The sequence below is a fragment of the Temnothorax longispinosus genome, chromosome 6 (genome assembly GCF_030848805.1).
Source record: "Temnothorax longispinosus isolate EJ_2023e chromosome 6, Tlon_JGU_v1, whole genome shotgun sequence".
Lineage (NCBI taxonomy): Eukaryota > Metazoa > Arthropoda > Insecta > Hymenoptera > Formicidae > Temnothorax > Temnothorax longispinosus.
Window position 1 is genome coordinate 364,415 of NC_092363.1, and position 25,781 is coordinate 390,195.

A 25,781-nucleotide genomic window follows, 5' to 3' on the forward strand; every position below is an offset into this window, starting at 1 on the left:
AAATTAAACGCGCTCGAAGTCATTGTATATTCGCCAGATTTGCGCTCAGCGGTTATCGAAGATCGAACAAAAAGGTGTGAAATCGGGGATGTTGCGTTCCCGCGAGCCGCGCGTTTCGGCGGATATAATTATGTAGAACAAATTTCTCTAATCTGCCTCGTTTTGCTGCGCCGATTTTGCGTGCAAACCATGCAGAAAAGTGCATTGCTAAGTAGACCGTACACAGCGATCGACGTCAGCGTGCCGTCCGATGTCGTTATCTTCCGGCCCGATTGCACCGACGCGATATTATTTTTCGTAAGAGAAACGCTTACTATTCGGACTATGGTGCAGAAATCAAGCCCGGAGATCGAAATTTATAATTGTGCACTTGATTGGAAATGATCGCGGGAAAAAGCCCCTGTGTGTTCTCCCTCTTCATTTTCTCTCCCCCCTTTCTCCTCCTGTCTCTTTTAAAATACTTTGCTCCTTTTTGCGCAGAATATCCCGTATGATGTACGTATCGCGTCCTTTCAGCGTGGTTTAGATAAAACATTTTGACAAGCAGGTCAAACATCTCGCTCGAATATCAGATTTCAATCTAGAGATGGAATATACGAATTATATGTTCAAGACCACGTCGAGCTTGCTTCTGCCGAATCCCTGCAGCGGTTGATATCGGTAGATTACACGACTATCACCCTAGTAATATCCTCTCTCTCACTCTCTCATCCTCTCCGTCTCTCGTTTTTGCCGTAAGTTTTTATTACGTCTGTTCCACATTTTCCGTCGCCCTCTTTGTCTCTCCACCTCGCTCCGTATCGTCACGCCCTCGCTCTTTCGCGTATTTTTTTTCCTTTTTTTTTTCCAGTCACCGACCTTTCTCTCCCTCTGTCTCTCTCTCTCTCTCTCTCTCGCTCTCTCTCTCTCTCTCTCTCTCTCTCTCTCTCTCTCTCTCTCTCTCTCTCTCTCTCTCTCTCTCTCTCTCTCTCTCTCTCTCTCTCTCTCTCTCTTTCCCTTTCTCCACAACATTCGCTCCGTCTCTTTTCCGCCTCTCCGCTTTCCTCTCATCTCTCTCGCCTATCTTTCTCCCTTCCTCCCTCCTCACCCCCCCCCCCCTCTCTCTTTCTCCAGCTCCACACCTCTTCGCTTAATAATACACACCAGCGAGAGCCACCCGCTACTACAACGACACACTGGCGGCACCGACAGTATGGTACACCACTTTATTGATCTTCTTTCCCCGCTTTCACAGGTTTCAACCCGAATTTTCCACCGCTTTATGCAAGCGTCACCCGCCCCGCTCGTTTACGCGCCCCTGCACCCGGATTCATCCCTTCGCCGATAAATCGAACCGGCCTCCGGGCTATCCGAGAAGATCTTCCACCGCCGCCGTCCGGGTGGAGATACCGATTCGATCTCTCGCGGTACCTCGCGGCATTTCGATTCCGTTCCGCGGGATAATTCGATTCCGACCTCCCATGGCGGCCCGATCGCTTTTCGACAGATCCCCAGTTTAAAATGTTTCGGTATCTCTCTGTGAAACAAAATTTCGAGCCCATCGCAAATGCCAGACGATTGTGCCCAGCGGGGTGCAAATACGAATTACGTTCGACGCAATTTACCAACGTTCCTTTGAATTATCGCATCCAGAGGATGACGGAATGAGTTTAACAGAATGTCTTTGTCGAACTTTGTTTTACCGGCGTGAGAAGATATATGTACATGCTCCATGAGTAGTTCCGGAATGCGCCGAGTTGGCCCTTCATAAGAACATTTTTCTCATTTGGACTCGTAAAACGAGAGCGATCTCTACGCGCAACGAAGGCACGTACGCTCGGCGTTCCTGCTTTAAAAAAGAGAAAAGCGACTTATCGTACTTCGGAAAGGGAGAGAGAACGAGAGCGATAAGCGCGGAGGGGGACGCGTCAACGCGACGGAAGGAAAAAGGGATCGAGAGAGCGAGATATAATCACGGTCTGGTTTCTGGGATCACGGATGGCGTTCGCCGACCGTCAAGGGTAAACACTGTTGCTCGTCCCCGAACCTCTTATCCTCCTCCGTCTCTCTCGCGACCACTACCGGCCACGTCTTCGCCCCTGTCGCGGTTTCTTTCTCCTCTTCGTCTTCCTTCGCCTTCTTAACGGCTCCCTACTTTTAGCCACTCGAGGCAATGATTCACAGTCGCGCGCTCTCCTCTTCGTTCTTCGATGTATCTCGAACTTCGAGCTGCGACAGCACCGGCGAGAGCATATCGATCGTTATACATTCCTAGCGTAACGCCGGCTTATCGCTCTGTACTCCCAGAACGCCGTCAGCGTTCTCTCGAATAGCAAGATGTGGGATCAATAATTAGCTATAATTAAATGCTTCGTCAGATCAAAAGCAGCGACGTATGCCGAACCGGCGACGAACATCGAATTTCCTTTTAATTACGCGCGAACAATCGCGTTCGCAGGGGAGAAAGAATCTATTGTAAAGGCGATACGTGACATCATCGTTTACGTCGTTGTAAACTATGTCACCTGCAATAACGTAACGGAAATATAACGGGCTACTATATTTTTCACGAGATTTTAACTGATAACATAGCGGACTCTCCGGTCGTTAAAAAAAATGTTATTACCAGATGCTACTTGACGTAAAAATCGCACGGGCATTATCGCGAATGATAATGCGCCGCTAGATAATAAGCCGCACGGGAGACAATGACGAGCGAAATCGTTTCGTGGATTATTGCCGTGACATACTAGGAAAACAGCGCGCAGTGGTTTGTGACACGCGTACGCCCGACTTGCGTATCGCGCTGAGATTGTAATTTGGTGTGTATATTACGTGCAAGTATATAGAATATTTAATACACGGAATACATCAATCAAATTTTCGCCGCTAATAATCTGACGTTATTTATTTTATTCATTTATATAAATTCAGAATGAAATAAAGATATCTTTAATCAAATTATAAACCATGTATATTACGTTAACTGGATGAATATGTTTCTTCATATTATTAAATATAGCATTTTAATTTTTGTTTCAGGTAAGTCACGATTGGATAAATCATGCACGTTATCTGTCTGTCAGTCTGCAATCTGTAAGTAACGCAAATGTAAGTAAGAAATTAAATTAGTTCGTGCATATTTTTGTGGAGTTATAACGCCGATAGCTTTCGAATCGCGATCTTCTTGGTATATCGCTTTACCGAGAACCGGAACGAGTTAGTTGATGACGACTGCGTGATCCGGTTACGTAGACTCTTGCCGATAGCAAGAGTCTCTAGCGTCGCAGTAATATAAACAGTTCGTCGTTCACATACGCTCGTAAGTGTCTAAATGAAAACAAGTAGGTAGTAGCCATTCCTGAGCAGCGGCTCTCATTAGCATTTGTCCCTCCAGAGTGTGGTTAGCCTAGTAACATATTAATTTCCAACGCTAAGTATAGCGCTAATTAAACGTCGAATTAAGGCCTGCGTTGTGACAAAGGCCAGCGCGAATTAATTTCGAGAATGAACTTGTGATATTAAATTTATGAGTTTTTTTTTCATTCTCTAATTATTTCGTACGATGCATGCGCACACACATACACATTTATATATACATAAATTGATATCATCTCTGTTGTAGATAAAAAATGCATATCCTATAATTTTCAATTTTTTTTCTATTTGTTTTATTCTCATTTTCGCGTACTTTATTATCGTTTTATTGTCATTATGCATTTAATTTTCATAATATAAAAGCTAAAGTAAAACAATAACGGATCGAGAGAATTCGTTCGTTTTACATCGCGCAGAGACATACCTTTTTATTTTCGACTCGTTTCCTCGCGACCTTCTTTCTCGCGCGCTCTGTCCTTCTCTAGTCACCGACGCGACTCTTTGTTTGCCGGAGGAATTCGCTGACGGCAGGTTTCGCTGAAATCGCGCGATTACGACGCGTACACCTCGAGATAAATCAGAGAGTAACGCTTACGACGAGAGGTAGTGAGATGAGGCAGAAACGTTGAACACGTTCATGCAATGTGATCATGCTCCGGCTGTCTCATTCAAAATTCTTCTCTTGTGATCTCGCATCCGTATAGATGTATCTGATGTCCTTAATCGATGGCAGAAAGTTTTAACAATGGTATCCTTCCGATTGCCTGTTATATAAATATACTTAATTTTTTTCGCGTAATACTAGAATACCAAATATACATATATGGAAAGATGATTGTAATTATAAGTAGTCGGAGATCGTTCTTTTCCAGCGATCTCAGATAATGTAGCCTATTTATAGGCGAACACGTGTCACGTAAAAGTGTACATAGGTAACCTGGCAGTGATAAATATAGATCATTTGCCATGTTTTATCGAGCCGATGTTTTAAAGATGGCAATACCGAAAGATTATTCTTCGCAGGCACGTATAACGTAACGCGGGCTCGCTGACGTTCTCGGATGTGCGCGTTACGATCTGTCGTGCGCAATATGCGACGTTATGCATGCAAAATTGGAATTGTTTCCTGCGATTAAATTACATGAGGCGCCGTAACGACTTAACTCGTAGTTTCTTAAACGTCACACATGACGCTCGCGTCGCAGCGACCTATCACGATGGTCCCCGCGTAACATAAATGATATTTCTTCGAGATAATTAATTCGAGATAGTTCGTATTTTAAGTTAAACGAACATGTAAAATAACTTTATGACATAAAATAAATACAAAGCGTACATATGTATAACATGTATTAGTCATACGCGGGGCTAAAGATCACCATTTTTTATTTTTCTGATATGAAAACTGTGCTTCTCTTAATGCTAAGATAAGAATTAAAATATTATGTACATAATATTAAAGTATTAAATACATTATAAATATACGTATAAATAATGATCCCTAATACAATACTAGATAATATCAAATTATTTCCGTTATTTAACATTTCACCTCGAAAATTCTCGCAAAATTTATATAGTCGACGTGAAATTCTGGATGTTTTTGGAATTGAAATGATCGAAGTGACGAATACATCATCAATTCGCGGTAATATCAGTCGTCAGATTGAAACATTGGCAAGGCCCAAGCGCCGCTGCACTTTCGCCTATTCAGAGGGTGAACGCTGACGAGATCAGCTGTGAGAGATCAACACCTCCATCATCGTCATTTTCCTTCGATACCCAGTTTTTTTTACGCGGTTATGTGGCGTTACGGCTTTTTCGACACATTTACTTATTGTTAGTCACCATTATGCATATATCAATTTTTTATGAACGACTTATACATATAACAATATGGTGCATTTTTTTCAAGTGTTTTTTAGATGCTTTATCAATCGCTGAGATTATGATTGGTCAAATTGTACATTAGATGAATTAGAAGTTATTAAATCAGTTATGTTACACTTCCTTAAACAATTAAAGTTTAATTATTCAGATGCATTATTATTTAGACGAATTTTTTTACGTTATTCAACTTTAACGACAGTGAAAAATTTCGGTTAGATTGCTCGATCTATCGTTCACAGAATCACGATTGCGTTCGCGATGCAGAGTAAGTTTGAGAGCGAGAGAGCTCGGCGGGATGACAAACAGGGAGGGCAAACGGGTGGGAAAAATCGGCGAAAAGAAGGTAGAGAGTAGAGAGGAAACCGGGACGAGTGAAAAGCGATCTCACAAATCAGCGAGAGACGGGATCGATCTCAACCCACCCACCGCCATCATTTCTTCTCTTATCCGCGACCTGTTTCTCCCTTCTTCATTTCCCCCGACGTGCTTTTTTACTACGCATCGTGCGAGTAAAAGTGGGAAGCAGGGCAAAGAATATCTGGCATAAAAGAAGAGATAAATTTGACCAGTATTCTCTCTCTGGTTCTCCGTCTCTTTCCTTTCGTTTGTTGTTTTCGACTGGACCTCGTTGGTTTCCCCCGATAGAAGGCTTTCTGCGAAAACACGCTCGATGGAGCGTACGCTAACCGGAAGTAACGCGGAGCTTGGTTCGCTATGAAAATTACATTTGTATCCCGCGGACGTTTTATCCCGTAGGCGACCGAGGCAAAAATCCAAGCCGAACTTTTGATAACGCGCTGACAGATTTCGGAGAGAGGGCTCGCCGTTGGACAGGACAGGAAGGAACGTGATCCAATCAGGTTTTTGACGTTTCCATTGACTTTACTGTACGCAAACTCGTACACAGGTAAACGTTGCTGCGCCGCGTTGCTGCTGCTATTTCATCGCAACGCACGGCGCGATGGCACTTTATCATATATAAATTACATGAAAAGCTGAAAACGAGTTTCCGCATTTTTAGTTCGCGACACAGAGATCAAGAGTTTTGAGTTACTCGATCGCGCGTAATTGTCGAGTTTTATCAACACAAGATATACTTGTGGTATAGTCGTTCTCAATGTTACCTCGCGTAATTTCTACTGAACGCTCATCTTTTCTGCGCTTTCTCAACGAAAAGAGACGTGCTCACCTCCCATTCGCCACATTATTTTTTGAACTCGAGTCCGAAGGCGTGCATTTTTTTACTTGTCTTTATTACGGCCGCGAATCGGCTCGTATTTTTACAGTTGGCCTTCAGCCGTTCGCGGCTCGTATATCTGTAACGTAAACGTCGATAGCCGGAGCCGCGGCGTCGTCATAAATGTTTACAATCGACCTTCGATCGTATACCTCCACGGCTCGTTTACTTCGCGGCCGCTGTTCGGCACGTACGCGCGACAGCGTCGCGCGAAACGCTTCGAGGAAGAAACTCAGCCGATGTGTGTAGTGTGTAGTAACGGAGATAATCGTCGTTTTCGTCTCGATACAGACGACTCGGCGAGGACTCCGCTCTTTCCCTCTCTCTCTCTCTCTCTGTCTCTCTCTCTCTCTCTCTCTCTCTCTCTCTCTCTCTCTCTCTCTCTCTCTCTTTCTTGAGAGATTGCGCGCCTCGAGATTCAACGAAAACCGATGCGATGTCATTTCTTATCTCGGGAGATCATCTTACGTTAACGGAGATTGCATTACGTCGTTGTCGACACATACGACCGTTCTCTGTTCATAAATATGTTGAATATGATTTTCGGTGCTCGTACCGCGTTGGTTCGACAACGGAGTTAGACAATTGCACATGCACATGGAAATGCATCAGTTCGCCTGTTCCGAAAGTGATGTGATTCCGGGAAAATTTGAAGTACTACAAGCTTTTTTTTTATCAAACGCGGATAAAAACTGCCGCTATTCGACGATTTTGAAAACTAAACTAGACGCTGGCTCGTAAATATGTTGAATGAGGGATAAAAATACAGAATATCAAAAGAAACAGGACCGTTGATGTACAATTAATTTAGAAGCTGGATCTTGGCAGACTAATAATATTTCTGTGTATTTTCAAGTACACAAATGTCCAACCTAGTAAACTAGACACCACTCACGAATTGAGGTAGGTTCCAGGTTCGAACCCTGGGTGAGCTGATATTTTTCGTAATAAGTTCTTGACAGTAGTTAAAATAAGATGCTTATATTATATAGCATCAAAATTAAATCGATCATCGATTTAAGTAGGAGGAATTTTATGGTTTCAACCGTGTTTTAAAAACCGATAAAAAATCGGCGCACAGTTTACTGAGTTTAGAAAAAGCATACAAAATTCCATAGTACCTATTATTATTAGTCTACCAAGATCCAGCTCGGACTGTAAATGACATTTCCTTCTAAATTAAAAATATAGAAGTTTGTTGCTCGAGAGAAATTCGAATTGTCGCAATGCTGGGATAAATAGGAGGGAATGGTCAACGGCGTAGGTGGCATCGTTTGCCGCGAAAGATCGCCTTCATGGCGCCGCGTTAGACTTTTAATTAAAAGCCTCGTTCTCCGCCGCCTCGGTATTATCGTCGCGTTCCTGCGTCCATCTACCAATTTTACTTCTCATTTACGGAGTGTGCTCATGGACAGCGCTCGTAATCGCGAGTAATATCCGCATCGCAATTACTCGCCCGTCACTCAGCGTCTCGCTTCCCGCGGTACATCTCGTTGTCTAATTATCCATCGACAAATAATCAGTACCCTGTCAATCGTTGTTAGCATAATACGCGGCAGTCGTAATTGCGCGTATCGCGGCTAATCGCGGCGCATTTGCGCGATTAAAAGTTTTTTCTCGAACGCGCATTCATACACGTGCACGTAACGGGCGGCGGTGGGCATCCAGGAATTTTTCATCAGTGATCTCCGAATAGGACAATCCCTCTGTATACTTTACAAAATTTTCAGATAACATTCTCATCTCGTGTACGCATGATCGCGGGGATTTCCCGAGCGAGAGCCACTGGCTAATTCACTGGCAAGCTGGCGTGACGATGCGTCGTGCACACGTCGACGCGCTGCACTTGCGTCGCGTCACGTCGCCGCTCGATCGCACGCCGTGCACCGTGCGAGCGGAGCGATCGGATGAGCGCCACTGGGATGGATTTGTAGTAAGTGTAAGCAGAGCGGTACAGATGCGTCCGTCGCCGCGCACTCGGCCGCTCGCGCTGGCGCGCGCGTCCGCGCCCGCGCCACCCGCTTCCGCGCGATCCCCCCCGCGCTGTTGAATCCCGGCGCGCACCGCGAAGCCGTGATGACGCAACGGTCGAAGTGGAGGAGGTTGGATGTGTACGGGCGACGCGGACGTGTCGTGCGAATGCGCCTGTGTAAAGACTCCGGCGCGGCCAGCTGCACGGGAGGACCGCCTTTAAGTCGCTCTTGCGACTACGTCGCTTCCCGCGCGCGTCGTTACACTTTTCCTTTTTCTTTCTTTCTTTCTCTTTTCTTAGCTTGGCAATGTGGTTTAAAGACTTCTTAAAGATGATATTGTGTTAACGTCGATCAAGCAGGTCTTTGTTTTCTTTTTCGAAATAATTGTGACTATGCGACTGATCCTAGAATCAATCATTGTTTTTTTTTATTAAACATTATTTTAATGTGATATAATCAAAAAAGAAAATATAATGAAAAGAGTCGAAAAATGACTTCAGGAATCAGAAAATTAATAACGTGTTCACGGTTGTTCAAGCTTGAATGATTTGAAGGACGATGTGTTACACGTCAGCGAATTTGTTTCGTTGCCTATCAAAATCTCACTCTGGCATCGCGCAAATATCGTCGCAATTAGAAACACTCCCAAGGAATGTTAGGAACGTTCGTAACGATAATTTAAGCGATTAAAATAGCGTTCCTGGTACACCGACTGTTTCGCAGCGTGTACTATCAGTGCGATATACACCGGTCGTACGCAATTACGGTACACCCACGGTGGTTGGAGCGGGGAGGTGGGTCCCGGGGTGGAGAGAGAAGGAGCTAAGGTTCGTTCTAGAAGTCGCGGAGTCGGGTGGCATCGGGCAGACGGCCGGCGGCGTGGCGCGGCGCGGCGCGGTGCGGCGCGGCGCGGTGCGGCGCGGAGCAGAGCAGAGCGGAGCAGAGCGGAGCGGCCTCGGGTGCAGATCGGAGCGAGTCAGGCGCGGCGGCGGAGTCGCGGTTGCGCCGGCCAAGTGCCTCGAGTCGGCCCGAGGAGGACGACGAGCGGTGTCGAGTCCGGCCGAACGTAGCCGACGCCGTCGCTGTCGTCGCCGCCGCGCGTGCCTCCCCGCGAGAGGAGAGCGCCAGGCCGCCCAGAGCCCAGAGCGGTCGCGGCGCACGGCGCACGTAGTCAGTGGCTGGCGACTTCTCGGAGCGTCAGGTTCTCCATATCGGGGGGATGTGTCGTCGCTCCGCGTCTCCTGGCGAACCACGTGCGCAGCGGTGACAGCTCGTCCTGCGCGACGTAACGACACGGGCGGGGAGGGGGCGTCCTCGGCCTCGCGGCGAAAGACTCGTCGCGAGATGTGACTCGATACTTCGGAGTTCGACGAGTCCCCTCGCGCATTATTTCGCTTTTGGCGAGATCGAGACTGATGCGTGCACGCGTAAAAGAAACACTTTTACGAAGAAACGAAATTTATGAAAGCTCGCCTGACAGCAGTGCGTCGATTTTGACTGATTTACCGATTTAGTGGGTTTTCATGAACGATACAACATGTTGAAATGTCATATTAATTCAGTGATCTGATAATGGGGGAATCGTCACGACAAATCCAACTGGAGCTCCCTCGAAATTTTCAATATCGCGCGGCATGCACCCTCCATAAGATCTGAAATCGAATCTGAAATACGTGGAATATACAATTTTTAACGAATTTCGCAAAGTGTCACTTTTTTTAAATGCTCGACGCGAACACGAATAAAAGTGAGTTTTCGACGCGGTAGGATTCGTGGACATGTCATGACGTTTGCCGTAAACTTGTCGCGATAACTTGGCCAACGCCGCTTATCATTACCGAGAGACTTTCGTTAGCAACTCTTATCGGGCTACGAGAATAACCTGACCGTGCAGCGTAAACATTATGAATGCAGGGATCTTTCAATCGAGCGAATCGATTTCGTATTATCATGCCGGCACGTCGTGGTCGAGGCGGCGCGTCGTTGTAGTCGCGTGACGCGCGCGGGAAACTCCGAAACGATATCTGCGCGACGCTAAAGTCATCGGTTAAGAATACCTGAATAAAAAAGTGAAATTTTGAGAATGAGAATGCGATACCATCGCGAATTGTCCTTCTGAGAACGTAGTAAAAGAAAAAAGAACAAAGAAAAACAACGTCTAAGGGAGAAGAGGACGAGGGCACTTTCTGAAACACGGAAAATCCGTGAAACGCGCAGCGGACGAGCGACTGAACGAAGACGGAAAAAAGAGGGAAGAAAAGAGTTGGCGGCGAATCGAGGAAAGAGAACGGAAACGCGAAGGGGGAGAAATAGAGATTTCTGGGCACGCGCACTCCACCTGCTAGCGTGTAGTGGCACGCGCCATACTCACCGCCTCCTCCCTCTGCCACCCTCGTCGTCACTCACGTTGCCCCTGCACCCCTCCTCCCTCCCTCCCCCTCTCTCTCTCTTTCTATCTCTCGTTTTCCACGTCCACCCCCAACTCTGTCCTATCTTCTCTTCTCTCCCTTTTTCGTGTGCCCTCCTGGCCCTACCGTGGCAGCCGTCGCCGCTTCTCCTCCCCCTCTCCTGTAGGAATCCCCTCCCGTGTTCCTCTCTCACGCGTGCCGTGGCTACGAAGAGACCGGGACGCGCGGGAGTCAATCGCTCGCGGTCTTCGACAAGGCGAACAACCAACGTCCTTGCACTCTTTTCCTCTTCGCTTTCCTCTTCATCAGCGCGTTTAATTTTTCGAATATTCGCCAAGTCCTCTTCCTGTCGATCTGTTAAACGTACGTGTCGGCAAACGGACACTTTTCCCTCTCTTTCTGCGTGAGCTTTTCCTTGTTGCGGTCTTACACGTGCACCGCCGGTAGCCGTAAACGACAACGTTATTTCAGTCCCTCTCTTCAGTCGGCTTTCGCGCCATGTGCCGCGAGTGGACGAGTGCGTGAGTGCCTTCCTCAGCAAATTAAACGTACGGCCGATCCTAGTGGCCCCCACGTACCGTTCGTCGTTTCGTTTAAAGGGGCGCAGCGACTACCTGCTCGCTCGTGGGCGTCGGATGGCCGAGACGCCGCACGACGAGAGTCGTCAGCCGATGTTTGCGTATGAAAGAACCCGGTCGCCCTCCTCCATCTCATCCTCCTTCTGCTGCGCGTCCATTGCGTGGGGGGAGGCACGCGCGATCCCTGTACTGTAAACCGAGCGAGCAACGGAGCAACGGGGAGGACGACGACGACGGCGACGAAGACGATAACAACGAAAACACGTTGTACCGGCAACGGAGGGCGCGCGACGGAGGGCCACGAGGAGAAGCCGAACGAGAGAGGCCGAGAGGGAGAGAGCAAGAAGACGCGTAAGAAGACGGCAGGAAACGGAAAAGAGCGATAGAGTGGGAAGCGACGCGTGCTTAAACGTGTCGTTTCTGCCATCGCGGGCACGAAAATAGTCTCGCGAGAGAGTAGTTAGGCAGGAGGCGCGCGAACACCGGATCGGAACACCGACGAACGAACGAACGAACAAAACACCGACGCGGCGGAGGAAGGGGTGGGCAGGCGTGCAAGAAGAGTGAGGCCTGATATAACAGTCCGGCGTTTCGCGCGCGGTGCGAGTTTCAGCAAGCGGTGACTGGAATCGCGACGACGGGACGGTTCTGCTCGGCTCGTCGGTGAGGGGAGGTCGAGAGGACACTCTACGAGGCGTACGAGAGCGCGCGCGATCAGTCAGCTATACGATCGTGATATCGCGCGCGGCGATACGCGCCGCTTTTAGTCTCCTGCCGCCCCGCCGAGAGGAGTTGGAGTCGTCGCGCGAACGATCAGCTGTTCTCGCCGGAGTCGCCGTGTTCACCGCGAGTCGCGTCTCGCCGCGCGACCCGATCGCTCGCCCACTCGCCGACAACGATCGTCGCGAGCGAGGGGGACCACACAGCCGCGTCCCGTTGGACCCCGGGAATCCGCGCCGCGTGCATTCCGTGCGTCGTCGTTCGGAAAACCACCTGTTGACGATTTACGAGGGAAAATCGAAGCGCACGTTTGCCGCCGACGACGACGCCTCCACCTCCGCCGCCGCCGCCGCCGCCGCCGCCTCCGTTGCGATTTTCTTCGCACGCCCATATCCGTTCCCACGCTCGTCGAGTCGGGGAGAGACCACTACGGTGCCGGATCATTTTCTGGAACGAAACCACGTCATGCCCGAGACCTGCGATGCGAGGCGATAGGCGCGAGCCGTCAATAACGAGAACGCGCGTGCCTTCTCGACGAGGCATTTTTTAACTGCTTGAAAAAAGAAACTAAAAAAGTACGAAAATTGAAAAGACTGTGGAGAATACGAAAACTGTATAGAAAGTGCTTGCCGCGACTATTGTTTTTGCGGAGAGTGTGAATTTCTGGGCGAAAGGCTGGTAAAACGTTTCCGAAAAATTTATACAGAAACGCCGTGAGATACACATCGCATACACGATCGCGCCGCCTCGATTGTTTTTCACGGTCGGGATCGGTTATCGTTGATACGCATCTCGTCGGTGTCGGTTAGACGTCGCCGGCTGTGTCAGAGAACTTGGCGAGTTCAGAGGTCAGGCAGTCGCTAGCGGGCGATACGCGGCGTGCAAGGCTACGGTCGAAAGAAGTGTCACGCTCTCTCGGTGAAAGAGGATCGGTAACTCGAGTGAGGAAGCGATAAGGCCGAGAGACGAAAAAGATTTCTCAAACCACGTCTGAGACGCGCGCACGCATGAAAAACGACGTGTCGATATATGTTAGTGCGCGTCGACGATGATAGCTAGTCAAATTGTTAAGATGGGCATTACATTTCACGAACGATCGATAGGAGGAAATCGACGCTGCGCACGCTGTTCCGGAAGCGTGGACGAAAGGATTGAGTGACATTTAGCGCTAGCGAGAGCACGAACAAATTAAGTGAAGACTCTCCGGTACTGCAGCTTGTCGCGCTTTTTCGCAGTCGAGTGGCGTTTAGTCGTAATTCGATTCCATCGGGATAACGGTACAATCGAACAAATATATTGTTCGCGTGGACGTACGTCTTCTCCGCGAATGATCGAACGACGTTGAATTTAATTATTATTATTATTCGCGACAGTTACCGAACATTCGCAAACGTTAATTAGTGCTACGCGCCAAAAATCAACGAGGGACCGGAGCAGAAACAGTGACGCGTATCGTTGCACGAGCAAAGGAAAGATGACATTCAAGTTTCGTTGAAATTTCCAATCGTGACGAAAAAAAGTGTATCGACGAGCGTGTCGAAGGCGAAATCCGTCGCATTGATATAACGACACAACAGAACGAAGGAACTGGAGGGGCATGGTGGGCCCCCCTCTGCCAGGGCCTCAGGCCCGGGTGGCCTCTCTGTGAAAAGAAATCTTCTTTCAATCACGTCGTTTCTGCGACATTAGACTGCCTGGAATGATGGTACGTTTACCATTTTTTTTGCAATAGTTAATTTTATCTATAATATAAAAAAATTCACAATTTTATTTGCAATGTAAAAAGGCGAAAGCCTCGAATCAAACGCTCGCTATTGTCATCGCGCGATTTAATGATTGCAGCTGCTTTATTTCAACATCAATTAGTTCAACGCGAAAATCATGTTTTGACTCGAGAATCAGACGGGCGTGTTTGACGGTAAACTTGTAGTTAGAGAAGAAGGACTTTTGAGGGTTTCGCGATATTTCGCGCTCACGGCGTCCGTTTCTTGTCTGTCTCTTCCTTTCGGAGGTACAAAGAAACCGGAAACTACTGACCGTCGTAACTGTATTACGCACCGTACAGGCCCCCGCTGTTTGTATTGAAATCGCGCCTCATGTGTCTCGAAGCATAACACAGGTGCATCCGTACCGTAAGTTTTGCATTGCAACACCGCACGTTACTCCCTCATGCTGAATAGCAATAGAGAGAGAGAGAGAAAGAGAGAGGATGAGACGAATATTTATTCATCGCCAGGACTTGGAAATTTCGCGTCGTAACACTCGAGGATTTTCATTTACGCGTCGTCGCGCCCGATCGCTTTTATTGTCTCACTTCTGTAATCGATTCATAATAGCGGACGAGTGCGAATATCGGCGGGCGAATTGGATTAAATTGGAAAATTCGTCGAGTCGGAGAAAGCGCGACGATTGAGTGTAAGATCAACCGTTTCCTCGAGGCGATCGAGAGTTGGCGGCGGAGTAGGTTGAAGCGAGCGGAAGTGATTCACCCTTTCAATTCCATTCACCCGCGGTTACTATAAACGCAGGCTTTATTTCTGTCGCTCTCCGTTTAGCGGGATTACTCGGGGGGGAGTGCAAATGAATGTTTCTCGATGTTTTCTCTACATTTCTTCTCGACAATCAAAATTCTCTCGCGAATATATCAGCTAAAAATCAATCCATTTTTTATTCTGCAACATAACACGCGTAAAACTCGTCGCGTCTTATCTGCAATTCGCCACATGGAGGATTAGAGAAAGATACGACTCGACTCGTACCACTCGAACCATCCTCGCGATATCGAAAATCAACGGTCACGATCTATACCAACCAAAGCCGAGTTGGATCGCGCGTAAGCCGGTGTTTGAATACACGGTGGTATCATAATAAATTCGATAATGTCGTACGGAGAGGTTGAAACGAATGATGTGGCGAAAGCGCATCGCGCGGCGCGGCGGACTCGGATTTTCCTCGTAGCGCGCGCGAGACTCGAGCTAATTCTGTCGCCCGGTTAAACTTTCGCTCGCTCCCTCGTTCACGTCGCTCGCACGCGGGAACGCCCGCGGAGCTGCATGCGCGCACGTAGGACAATAGATTGACCGCCGGCGCGTCTAACGGCATTCTGGCGGTCGAGCGACCGATAATAGGGGCATCCATCGCGCTCCGCTCCGCGCCGGCTCGCGGACATTCCGCCGCGCTGCTCTCCCTGTCCCTGATGCACCGGTTCCGTTGCACTAATGACCGGTTCGCGATCCGGGGCGTTAGTCAGCGGAATCGACCAGTCATACACGGCGACGACGGCGCGCGTGCCGTACCGTTCCGGCATCCTCCGGTATTTCCCAAAATCTACAACTGCAGTCATCGTCGCTTCTTTGAAACCTCGCAACCTTCGTCAAATATGGAGCTTCGACATCGTTACAGTTTGAAATTGTATTAATATACGTCAAAACTACGGTAAAATTTTTAATAAATTGCAATGACCGAAACTGATCGACGTCCGTCAATGGAAAGACATAATGAGAACTTTCAAAGTCTAGATAATGAATATATATACATTGCTATTAATGTAGATTAATGTAGAACATTATTATTGTAACATTGCTAGGGAGTTTGATACGAATATGCTCCGAGCGCAAAAAGGCGACGTTAAAATCTCCAGCGCATTCCGTTATCTTCCGCGTTTCACCGACGAGTCAAAATTAGTCTAGCGATATTAACGTAACTGTGCTTTCAGCGTGGCTTGCTGAGTTCTAGTTCATAGCTATTATCTGTATAAAGCTAGCTTCTCTTAGTAGCCAATCTATACTACGGTGCTCTCGCCGAGAGAACTCCGACTTGTACCATTCCTTTAAATACCGTTCGCAATTCAGCTGAATTAAACTCGTGCGTCAAGTCAGCGCGTTAATTTCTGGCGCAATAGCATGCGCACCTATTTATGTTACTTATGCGAATTAACGTTATTCTAAAAACGTCTCGGAAGCGTACATATTGGAGAAAGAAATCGGATGTCCGATTTGAAATTTATCCGAGCCTCGATTCGAGGCCTCGCGTCGGAATCGCATCCCGGCCGCCGCGCGTCAGGAACGAGGATTCGAGTCGCGGGCGGGCGCGTGTTTCCAGTTTAGTGACGCGGTGACGCGTGGCGTGGCATCCCGATTTCTGGCGTGTCATAACAGGGGATTAAGCCTCGCACGGGCGACGCGACGCGACGCGACGCGGCGGACGGATGGACGGAAGGACGGGGCCGGCTCATGGCTGCGCGTCGGAATTATTTATACCACTTGATTACGCGTCGCACTGCGCCGCGCCGCGTCGAACCGCGCCGAAGCGACCAGCGGAAACGAACGACTCTTGGTGGTGATGAAACGAAGCGAGCGAGCGAGCTAGCTCATGGCGCGGAGAAGGTCTCCTCTTCCTCTCCCGTCCATCGTCTCCGCGCTGCGCGGATCTCGCTCTATTGACGATCGATGCCGAGGCGACGCTGAAACCGCCGCGCCGCGCCGTCGGCGTATGTACATATACGCTCGGTCGTTATCGGCGACGTCAGGAGCGCGATAACGAGGACGACAATTCGCGTCCGACGTAGAATGACATTGAGGAAAGTCGACGCATATCTCTCTCTCTCTCTCTCTCTCTCTCTTCTTTCTCCCTCGCTCTCTCTTTCTCTCCTCGGAACGACAGTCGAGTATTATTCGACGCGGAATTTCGGGGCGTCCTTGAGCGTCTTCTTTTAATACCGCAGAAAACCGCGATATCGATGCAAAAGGTATATACTGCCATCGTGCGGATTGATGAGACTGATTTGCATTCGTATTTTTAGCTCACCGATTTGTCGAAATCTGACAGATCATTATTCCCAGCGTTGTTTAAAATGTAATACTGATTACCTCACCAGTATTTATGGCTCACTTAACCTTCAGCTGATGTATTTAATTTAATATGTTAGTTATTACTTAATAAATCGATGGTCGCGGTAATAATATAATTTGTATCAAAAGAGAACGCTATCGACTGTCGTTATCTTACAGCGAAAATAGAGCATGTTGCCATACAAGCGACGGATCCGCCAGTTCACCGCGATAAATTTACTTCGGAGACGAGTGGGCGCTCGTTGAGACCACCGAGATAGATCGCCGCGCGCTATCGACATTATTACGTCTGCACAACTCGCTCAGAAAACGAGATCGCATCACTAAGGAAGATCGCGGCGTTTTTGCTGATTATTTTTCAGACGGTGTATAATCTTGCCGATTTACGTCAATCGTCGCGGTTTATCGCGCGACACGATTCCGCATGTATGTACTACTACGTTTTCGAAGAAAAAAACACGAGCAATCCCGCGCCTTCGAAATTTTCGATCACGAAAATATCCATCCGACGACCTTGGGCGGATTATTAGAGTACACTTTAAACTAACACTTAAATCCTACGTCTCGCTTTCTGTGATTCTGTCGATAGCCTCTCCCGTGTGTCCGTAAAGGATATCTATATTTAGCCTGCGCATCGAAGATGCAATCGGCGGGAGAGAAAGACAGAGAGGAGTGGTATAATGTAGAAGACAATGAGGAGCGAGGCAGAGAGTCGTTCGAAATAATCGAATTAATCGTGATTCGTGAGCATCTCGCGCGCGCATCGATGCTCGTAAGGTAAATGTACCAATGCCTGGACACGTACCTATATATGCTGGACATTTTCATCATTTTAGTCGTTAAATAAGTTTATAACGCGAATTAAAATCAAAGAATCAAAGATGAAAATATTTTTCGTGTATTATATGTTTATCTTTGATTTTAATTCGCGTTATACTTACTTAAAGGTGTCCAGACCTATAGGTCTTAAGTGTCCCGGCATTTGTACATTTACCTTACGGCGCGGATGCGCACCGATGCGCGTCGCGACGCGTACGCGACGATACGCATTCACGCCGGCGTCATTCACGGCCTCTCTTTTTCCTTTCTCCGCGTGAACTTGCTCTTTCTCCCGCAACCGCGAGATAGCCTATGTCCGGTTTTTTCTCGCCCTCTCTCGTTTCGATTTTTATGCGCGTTTCTATTCATTCTTTGTCGCACTATTCATTTATAAGACGCAATTCACACCGATTTCGTATAAATGTGTTTTCTCGCGTCATCTTATCATTATCTCTTTCTTTTCTGCAAATGTAAGTATTCAGCTTATTGTTTGTAGCTACGGAATGCGTAAACTTTTTTACATCCAGGAACTATTTATTCGTTCGGATTTTGAACAAGCGTAACTCTCTCGTTTCTCTCGTTTCCTTGTCCAGGAAACGATAGGAGAGGAACCATTGCGCGCAATTCGCTACGCGAAGCGCCCGTGTGCGGTTTACGATGCGATAAACCTCCGCGTTTCTCAAACTAATTTCCAGCGTGACGAAAAGTCGTTCCGGCCATGAATTCTCGCGCGCGCGCGCGCGCGCGCCCATATCCAGAAATATCGCGTGCGCGCGCGCGCGCACGAGAGAGAATTTCTGGTTTCAGTTTTCTGGACTTTAGCCATGCGGTTCGCTCTCGCTCTCGTCCGGTAACGGAGATATTTCGAGAGAAGGAGCGCGAGAGAGGTGAAGAGGCGAGAGAGGGGAAGATCGCGCGCCTCCTTGACGGGTTTCGCGATAGCTCCCACTTTCACGAAGATCGACCGAATTCATTATTCGCGCACCGTCTCTCGCGCATCTCGTCCATGCATCATCGCCACACGCTTATTTATACAGAGCGCCTCGGAATTATCGCTCCTCTGCTTTGAATCTTGGACTCTTTGACAGAGTGTTTTGGCGGAGGCGGAGATCGTTATTTAACGAAAGTTTAATCGTAGGATGTTGTGTAGAAAATTTTGGCCAAAAGAGAGGCGTCGAATCGAAGAAGCTAACAAAAATAAGAAAAAATACAAAATCCCAATTCTTGTTTCGATCAAATGTAGAAAATTTTGAAGTGAGAAGAGCTACAATAATATGTTCCTAGCTTTATATCATATAAATGATAAACCTTATGCATCGATCTCCATTCTTTTATTATTGTAGTAAGACACGTCCTAAGTACGAAATTTATAGAGAACGCGTTCGACTTTCATTGGAATAATAACGTAAAAAGAAATTCCCTAATTTTCTAGATAATTTCTGTAAATTTACCGTGACTTGAAAATTCACAGGTACTTCGCTGAAGTTGAAATATATCTTCGTGAAGATATATTCCAACTCTTTAGCGTTTGGAAATCGAGCTTGTTAAAATTACGGCATCTGTATAATCCCTTTTCGCGCGCGGCCGGTTCTCAGAGAAATCGAAACGATATTTTTGTGCGATGGGTCGATCTCACGGGCCGCCAGACGATATCTCAGTTCGCGCGCGCGGGACCGCTAAAGCGGCAGCTCGTCTTTAAATCAAATCGAGAACGGCCGCGGTGCCCGCGGTGCGGTGCGGTGCGCATAGCTGTGTTGCGAAAGCGCGGAATCGTAAAGACGCATTATTGGCTCTCTTTCTCTCCGCGCCGCTTCGTCTCCTTCTTCCCTCCCCCCGTCGCGAGCCCGTAGGTGACGAGGGGTGCGATAGAAACGGGTTGCGAGGGTGCGGGCTTGCGAGTGCCGAGGACGAGAGGTAAAAGAGGAGACGGAGGAGCTGCCGGTGAGGAAGAGGGAGAGGAGGAGGAGGAGGAGGTGGACGAGAAACTCGTTCTCATGGCGAGGGTCTCGGCAGGCAGGTTCGCCTTTCCTTCTCGCTAGGACTTGGGCACCGAGAGAAGAAGACCGAGAGGGGGCGAAAGAGGGTTATACGGGTGAGAGCAAGGGATAGAGTAAGCGAGAAGGAGAGAAAGGGACAGAGAGTGAGAGAAAGAGGGTGGGAAGAGAGGGTCGTCGAGCTTACGGAGGGTGGAGGACGCGTAAAACCTCCGGCCGCAGATCGATAGGAAGGTCGGAGGTGTGTCGTGTCTGTTAGACTTTGGCCTGAACTCGCTCGCGCGCGCTCGGCTACGTATATCGAGCCCACCGAGGCCGTGCCGTATCCGCGCCGCATCCGTATCGCAAGTATCGCAATGAGAGCGCGTTGTACACTTCGCGCGGATCCACACTTGACACAGCTACCAAGAGGAGGAGGAGACGCAGCAGTGTCGAATTCATGTACGAATACGCGGCTGCTTCGGTTCTTCTTTCGAACCACCATCTGGCGATTCTACGAAACGCGCTAACGGTCGCGACGCGATCCCCTCCAACAGGCCGACAACTTAACGATCCTTTATTATGCGGATCTTCGCTGCTTGATTCTTAAAGAAATATGCTATTTTAGTAAAAATTAGAAAATTACCTAAATTGCTTGTGATATCAAGTTGAATGAATTTTGAAAAAAATACACTGCGATACTCCAGAAAGATTATATATTATATTAAAGAACTATATAGGTAGAATAGTATAGTTTCTATAGGTGGAAAAGTTCGAAGGATGTACTTGCGACCGCGTATCATTTAGTGTAAGGAACGGCGGATTTTAGATTGGATAATCGAGCTTCCGACTCGGATTATTTGCGTCATCATAAGACAATAATAATTACGAGTATATACACAATGCTGTCTGGTCGAATTATATCCTTTGTACGGCTTCCGTAATACTTAATCGATAGTACCGTATTGTCAGCTATACCTTTGTATTTCTTTCTCAACTACCCCGATATGCCTTAAGCGATATTACCAGCATTTCATAGTAATAAATCGAAACGGGGAAGGTCTGGAAAAAAAATTATATCCGTTCTCTTAAAAAATATTTATTTTAACGCTCGTGATTTTATTATTCCTTGATGTGACAATTTTATCAGCAATGGCATGAACTTTTCTCAAGATAACGTTTAATGATTCAATGTATAAGACGTTTACTTAAACGCTTCAGTACTTCCGTGTGTATATTTATCGCTTCATTATTGCCCGATGACATTTATTCTTTGAGGTTTAATTCTGAATCGCGCAGGCGCATGCGCGAGATAGGCGACTGTAATACTTTGCGACAATCCTTCGTTCTCTACACGGAGAAAATTTTATATTAAATATTACTATGGTGTCGCACTAGCTGCGGACCATCGAGGAATTATTAGTTAAAATATTAATATAATCATTGTTTTAAAAACAATTAAATAACGTAATTTTGACCATAAACATAGTATTTTAACTTATAATTCCTCGATGGTCCGCAGCTAGTGCGACACCATAGTAATATTTAATATAAAATTTTCTCCGTGTAAACATTCGAAGCAGTGCATAATTATAATTAACAAAGTATCTACTTTTTAAAATCTACTACTCAAGATCTACTGCTTCTTCAAATCTTTCGATAAATTCTTTCAAATAATACATTATATAATAAGTAATACATTTATTGTTATACGTATTAGACCCACCGATTAGATTAAATCGGCGCGAAATCTTGGCGAAAAATAATTTGACTCGCAAAGAGCCTCGACCTTGATCTCCGATCGAGAATCGCGCACTCGCGTAATCTGGCGAGCCCGGGCAGTGCATTGCAAATGGTAACACGAAGGATTCGTAACGAGCCGTATCGGGAACGACGCCGCGCCGCGCCGGTAACGGAATGGCTGTAAATCATCCACCGCCGCCGTCCGTACTCTTTTGCAATTAAATCGCAACTCGCGCGCGCGCTCATTTCGAACGAAGGGAAACGTATCACCCGCGAGAAGGCAGCTGTAAATCACGAGGAGTTAATAAAGCTCCGACGCTTCCTCGTTTCGTAGGGGCATCTTCCCTGGGCGAGCGAGAAGAAATTCGACGGGAGGGAATCGTGAATCATTGATCGAGACCGTCGGGATCGAAGCGACGGATTAAAACATCGTTATTCTCGGATATTCCGGATATTATTCCGAAGTAATTATAAATTGCGCTAAATTATATACATTGTTACCCACCAGGTTAGGATCCCTTGTCATATTAGATCCGCCGATATGTTAAATTAAATTGATGATGAAATTCTTGTTTATTTGCGGGAGATAATTTGAATCGCAAAATCGTTAACTTTTTATCTCTACGCGCGACACGACGTATCTCCAAAGTAATTGGCGCGATTTAAATGCAATTGTAGATGCATTTTATAAAAGTTATCTATATAGCCTCATATATGGTAATATAGGTAACTGCGAATGGCGCTGCAGGAATACACATGAATTTTATATGAATCATGGGAGCATTGGTTTATTACATCAGAATCTCATTTCGCATCAGTACGCTATATCTGTTGTATCACCAGTATCACATATGTATTTTGTCATTTCGCTAATAGCTGTAACCATCGATATGCGCGCGACGTATCGATGCGCACTTGAGAAACCGCGTCGAAACCGATTAGCCTCCACAGAGAAACGCGACGGCCGACCCGGGGTTGTCTGTGTATCGATCGCCTCGAAAACTTTTCTCGAGGCGTGACAAAGACTTAAAGACAACTCTCGCGCCGGAAGTTGGTTCTCGCGGACAAAGTTCACCGGGATTGGGCCGATGATTCCATCTTCTAAGTTGCTCTCTCTCTCTCTCTCTCTCTCTCTCTCTCTCTCTCTCTCTCTCTCTCTCTCTCTCTCTCTCTCTCTCTCTCTCTCTCTCTCTCTCTCTCTCTTTCTTCGTCCTTTGCGCGCGCTGGTAATTTTCGCATGCAAGCTGACACTCGAGGAAGTTGACATGTGAACGTAAACGTTCGCTCGATGCGAGCGAAACAGCGGAGTCGCGGAGGGCGAAGGAGGTCGAAGGGATCGATAATCTTGCGGCAACGCGCTCCTCAAAAGTCGATGCCCTATACTCGTTTAACCCTTCGCACGTTGACGAACGGCGTGTAACGAGGTGGGTGTCGCGGCGAATGCGGGCAAACGCCTCCGATTCTTTTCCCGTTTTCAAGAAATGCGACTGACCGCCGTGCTTCTCCGGTGGACGAAGTATACTGAAACGAAACTATGCCATGCGACGCGTAAGTGATGTAGGCAACTTGTCGTTGAATTAAACATCGACAAACTTCCGGAAAGATAGTTGCCATTTGCACGAATGTTGATAATGCCGAACCCCCGAAGGAAAGTACAGCGTAGAATCGTGTAGGTTAAATAGAAAGGCTTACAAGAGATTGTGTGCTGGACTACCTAACCTGCGTTTAAAATAAAAGATCATTTCGCAACGTTGTATTTTATTCGCCACGCTTAAAGTTATTTGTTTGTCAACGTAAAGCGGTTGCGCAGTTAAAATGGGTAATTATTATTAAATGATTTATATTTGAATATCCGTACGTGGGGGTATGAAGCAAGCTTATACCGTTTTTCCGCACGAACGAGGAGTTTCGTATAGGAAATGCCCGTCGCCTACACTGTTTTTAATCAAGCGCCCCGCTTCGCCACGGGATAGCAAGTATGAATAAAGAATCACCGTGAATAATTAAGCACCCTTCTTCCCTCGCGGGTGTACGCTTATAACGCGAATCAAACGCTCCGATGAAAAGTTTAACGCTGAAAGAAAACGCTCGCGCCGGCGAATTATCGATGAAACGGACGGGACGTTACGGCTAGCGGAGATCGCACTGACACTCGACCGGTGTTTTCTGGCGGAGTAATAACGCACTTAGTAACACTTCAAATATCTTATTTCGAAATAATTAGCCCAATCAATAAATCGAGCGATATTATGGATCCGTCGCGATATTTTATTTTATATTAACGATTTTACAATATGCGAACTCGCGCATCCTTCGGCTTTACATCGAAACTCTCGAATTATGGTAATAATAGATACATATCGCAAATTCGATATTAAATCTCTCCTGGACACAGAACAGTACGTCCGCGAGAAATACTCTCTATCTATCGAAGAAAAATCGAATATGGTAAGAATAGCGAAATTGTATATTTTTTTGCTATAAATAAATACGATTTTCGCATAGATCAATATTTTTCTTCATGTAATTTGTGATTTTGCCTTAGTTTTCAAAAGCTAATATATCATCATTATGTCATCGGTTTTTATAATTATTCTATTTGACTTTTAATTAGATTTTGAAGACAAACATATCGGATATGAGCGAACAATGCGAAATTTCGATCATGTCATGTGATATTGTGATCGTCGTGTGTATTGCCGTTCTTTCTGAGAATGATCATGAGCGTACATAAGTCGCGTCGGGTATCCACACTGTTTGTTCAATAGTCAATTCGATGCCCCGGCGAACGGCCAAGCGAGTTGCGCCACCCAGGGTGCTAAAATATTTTGCACGAAAGCTCTAGCGCGGCGTGCAGTAGCAATGGCAACGACGGCGCGGCCGGCGGTGGCGGTGGCGGCGACCCCGCATGTCGGTGCTCTGAGCTTGCAAGCTTCAGAATTTATCGCCACGGTGAAAAGCGCCGCGCGTTGCAAGTTGCAATCTCGAGTCGAGCGGCGGTTGCAGCCCTGCGATCGATCTGCTTGCTCTTCCTGTCGCGCTCTTCTCCTCTCCTTAGCGATTCACCGAAAAATCGCACCGCGTCATTCTTCGCTGCGACTCGTCGTAGGGATTTAGACACGAGAAGGGAGAGAGAGAGAGAGAGAGAGAGAGAGAGAACTCTTTAATTAACAGCAGATTATACTCTTTAAACTGTTGTCAAGCAAAAGAATCAATAGAAGATTGAAGACGCGCTTAAACATAATTCATTTCAAATCTTTCTTTAATACTACGTTATAATAAATTAAATTTACTTTAAATGTACGAACAAAAAATGAAATTATTAACATGTCTCTGTGCTATAACGAGTCAGACACATTGACGATATGGAATACAGAATAAATAACTTTCGGTAAGACAGATTTTAGCTTTCGATCGGCGAGGTAATACGGAGTTGTTACGTTGGGCGCGACGCGACGTATCGAACGATTTTGCAAAGGAAACCCGTATTATTCCATGAGTAAACTGCAACACCGTGTCTGAGACACCGGGATAAGCAACGGCGAGGTATATTCCGAGCACTTAATACTGTAATGTGCACGCAATCGGCAATGCGCCACGCGAATTACACGTAAAACTTGTGGCGTGCGTGTGGCCGCGCGTCGCAAGTGGGTACCTCCCACGCACGTGGTGAATAATTTCGCGAATTTCTCCGGCATTACGCGTACATATGCATCGCCGACGGGTATGATAACCGTGCGCCATGTTGCACATGACATGCGTGTAGGGAGTCCAGTAAAATCGCGGGATAATCGGGGCGAGCGAATGATTGAAAACAACAAAAAAATAATATTCCATAAAGAAAAGAGAATATTATTTCTCTCGGGAAATCGTGCGAATAAAAAAAATTATTCTGTACCTGTACCTTTCAAATTTTTTTTTTACAAATATAGCCGTCTTTTCGCCGATTGTTGACAGAGAGTCGTCGGCAAACGTAGTCGCGCGTAACGAAGAGAGAGATGAGAGAGAGTGAGAGAGAGACCAACACGCGCGACAGCGCAATAAATAAGCAATTACCGGCAAGTACGACGACAAGATTGCGTAACGCTTCCTCTCTCTCTTTCTCTCTCTTTCCTTATCTGCCACCATTTCCTAGTCGACGCGCGTTTCTCTCGCTCTCTCGGCGGAGGTAGATACGCGCATCGGCAATACAGCCTGTTAATACGGACGTAAAAGATTTCTCGCAAAAAAAGT

The 25,781-nt window shown here is 47.0% G+C and overlaps 1 protein-coding gene across 2 annotated transcripts in view; it reads left to right on the forward strand.

Moving 5' to 3' along the window:
* Window positions 1-25,781, forward strand: part of Mam (uncharacterized) — a 182,149-nt gene that overhangs the window by 90,961 nt on the left and 65,407 nt on the right. Inside the window, exon 1 of one of the 2 annotated variants that reach the window (XM_071782320.1) lies at window positions 9,587-13,868. The exons of the other annotated variant lie outside the window; for it this stretch is intronic. Coding sequence (XP_071638421.1) covers window positions 13,863-13,868 — 6 coding nt within the window. The 5' untranslated portion in view covers window positions 9,587-13,862. Of the gene's footprint in view, window positions 1-9,586; window positions 13,869-25,781 lie in introns of those variants that run through there. 2 annotated transcript variants of the gene reach the window in all.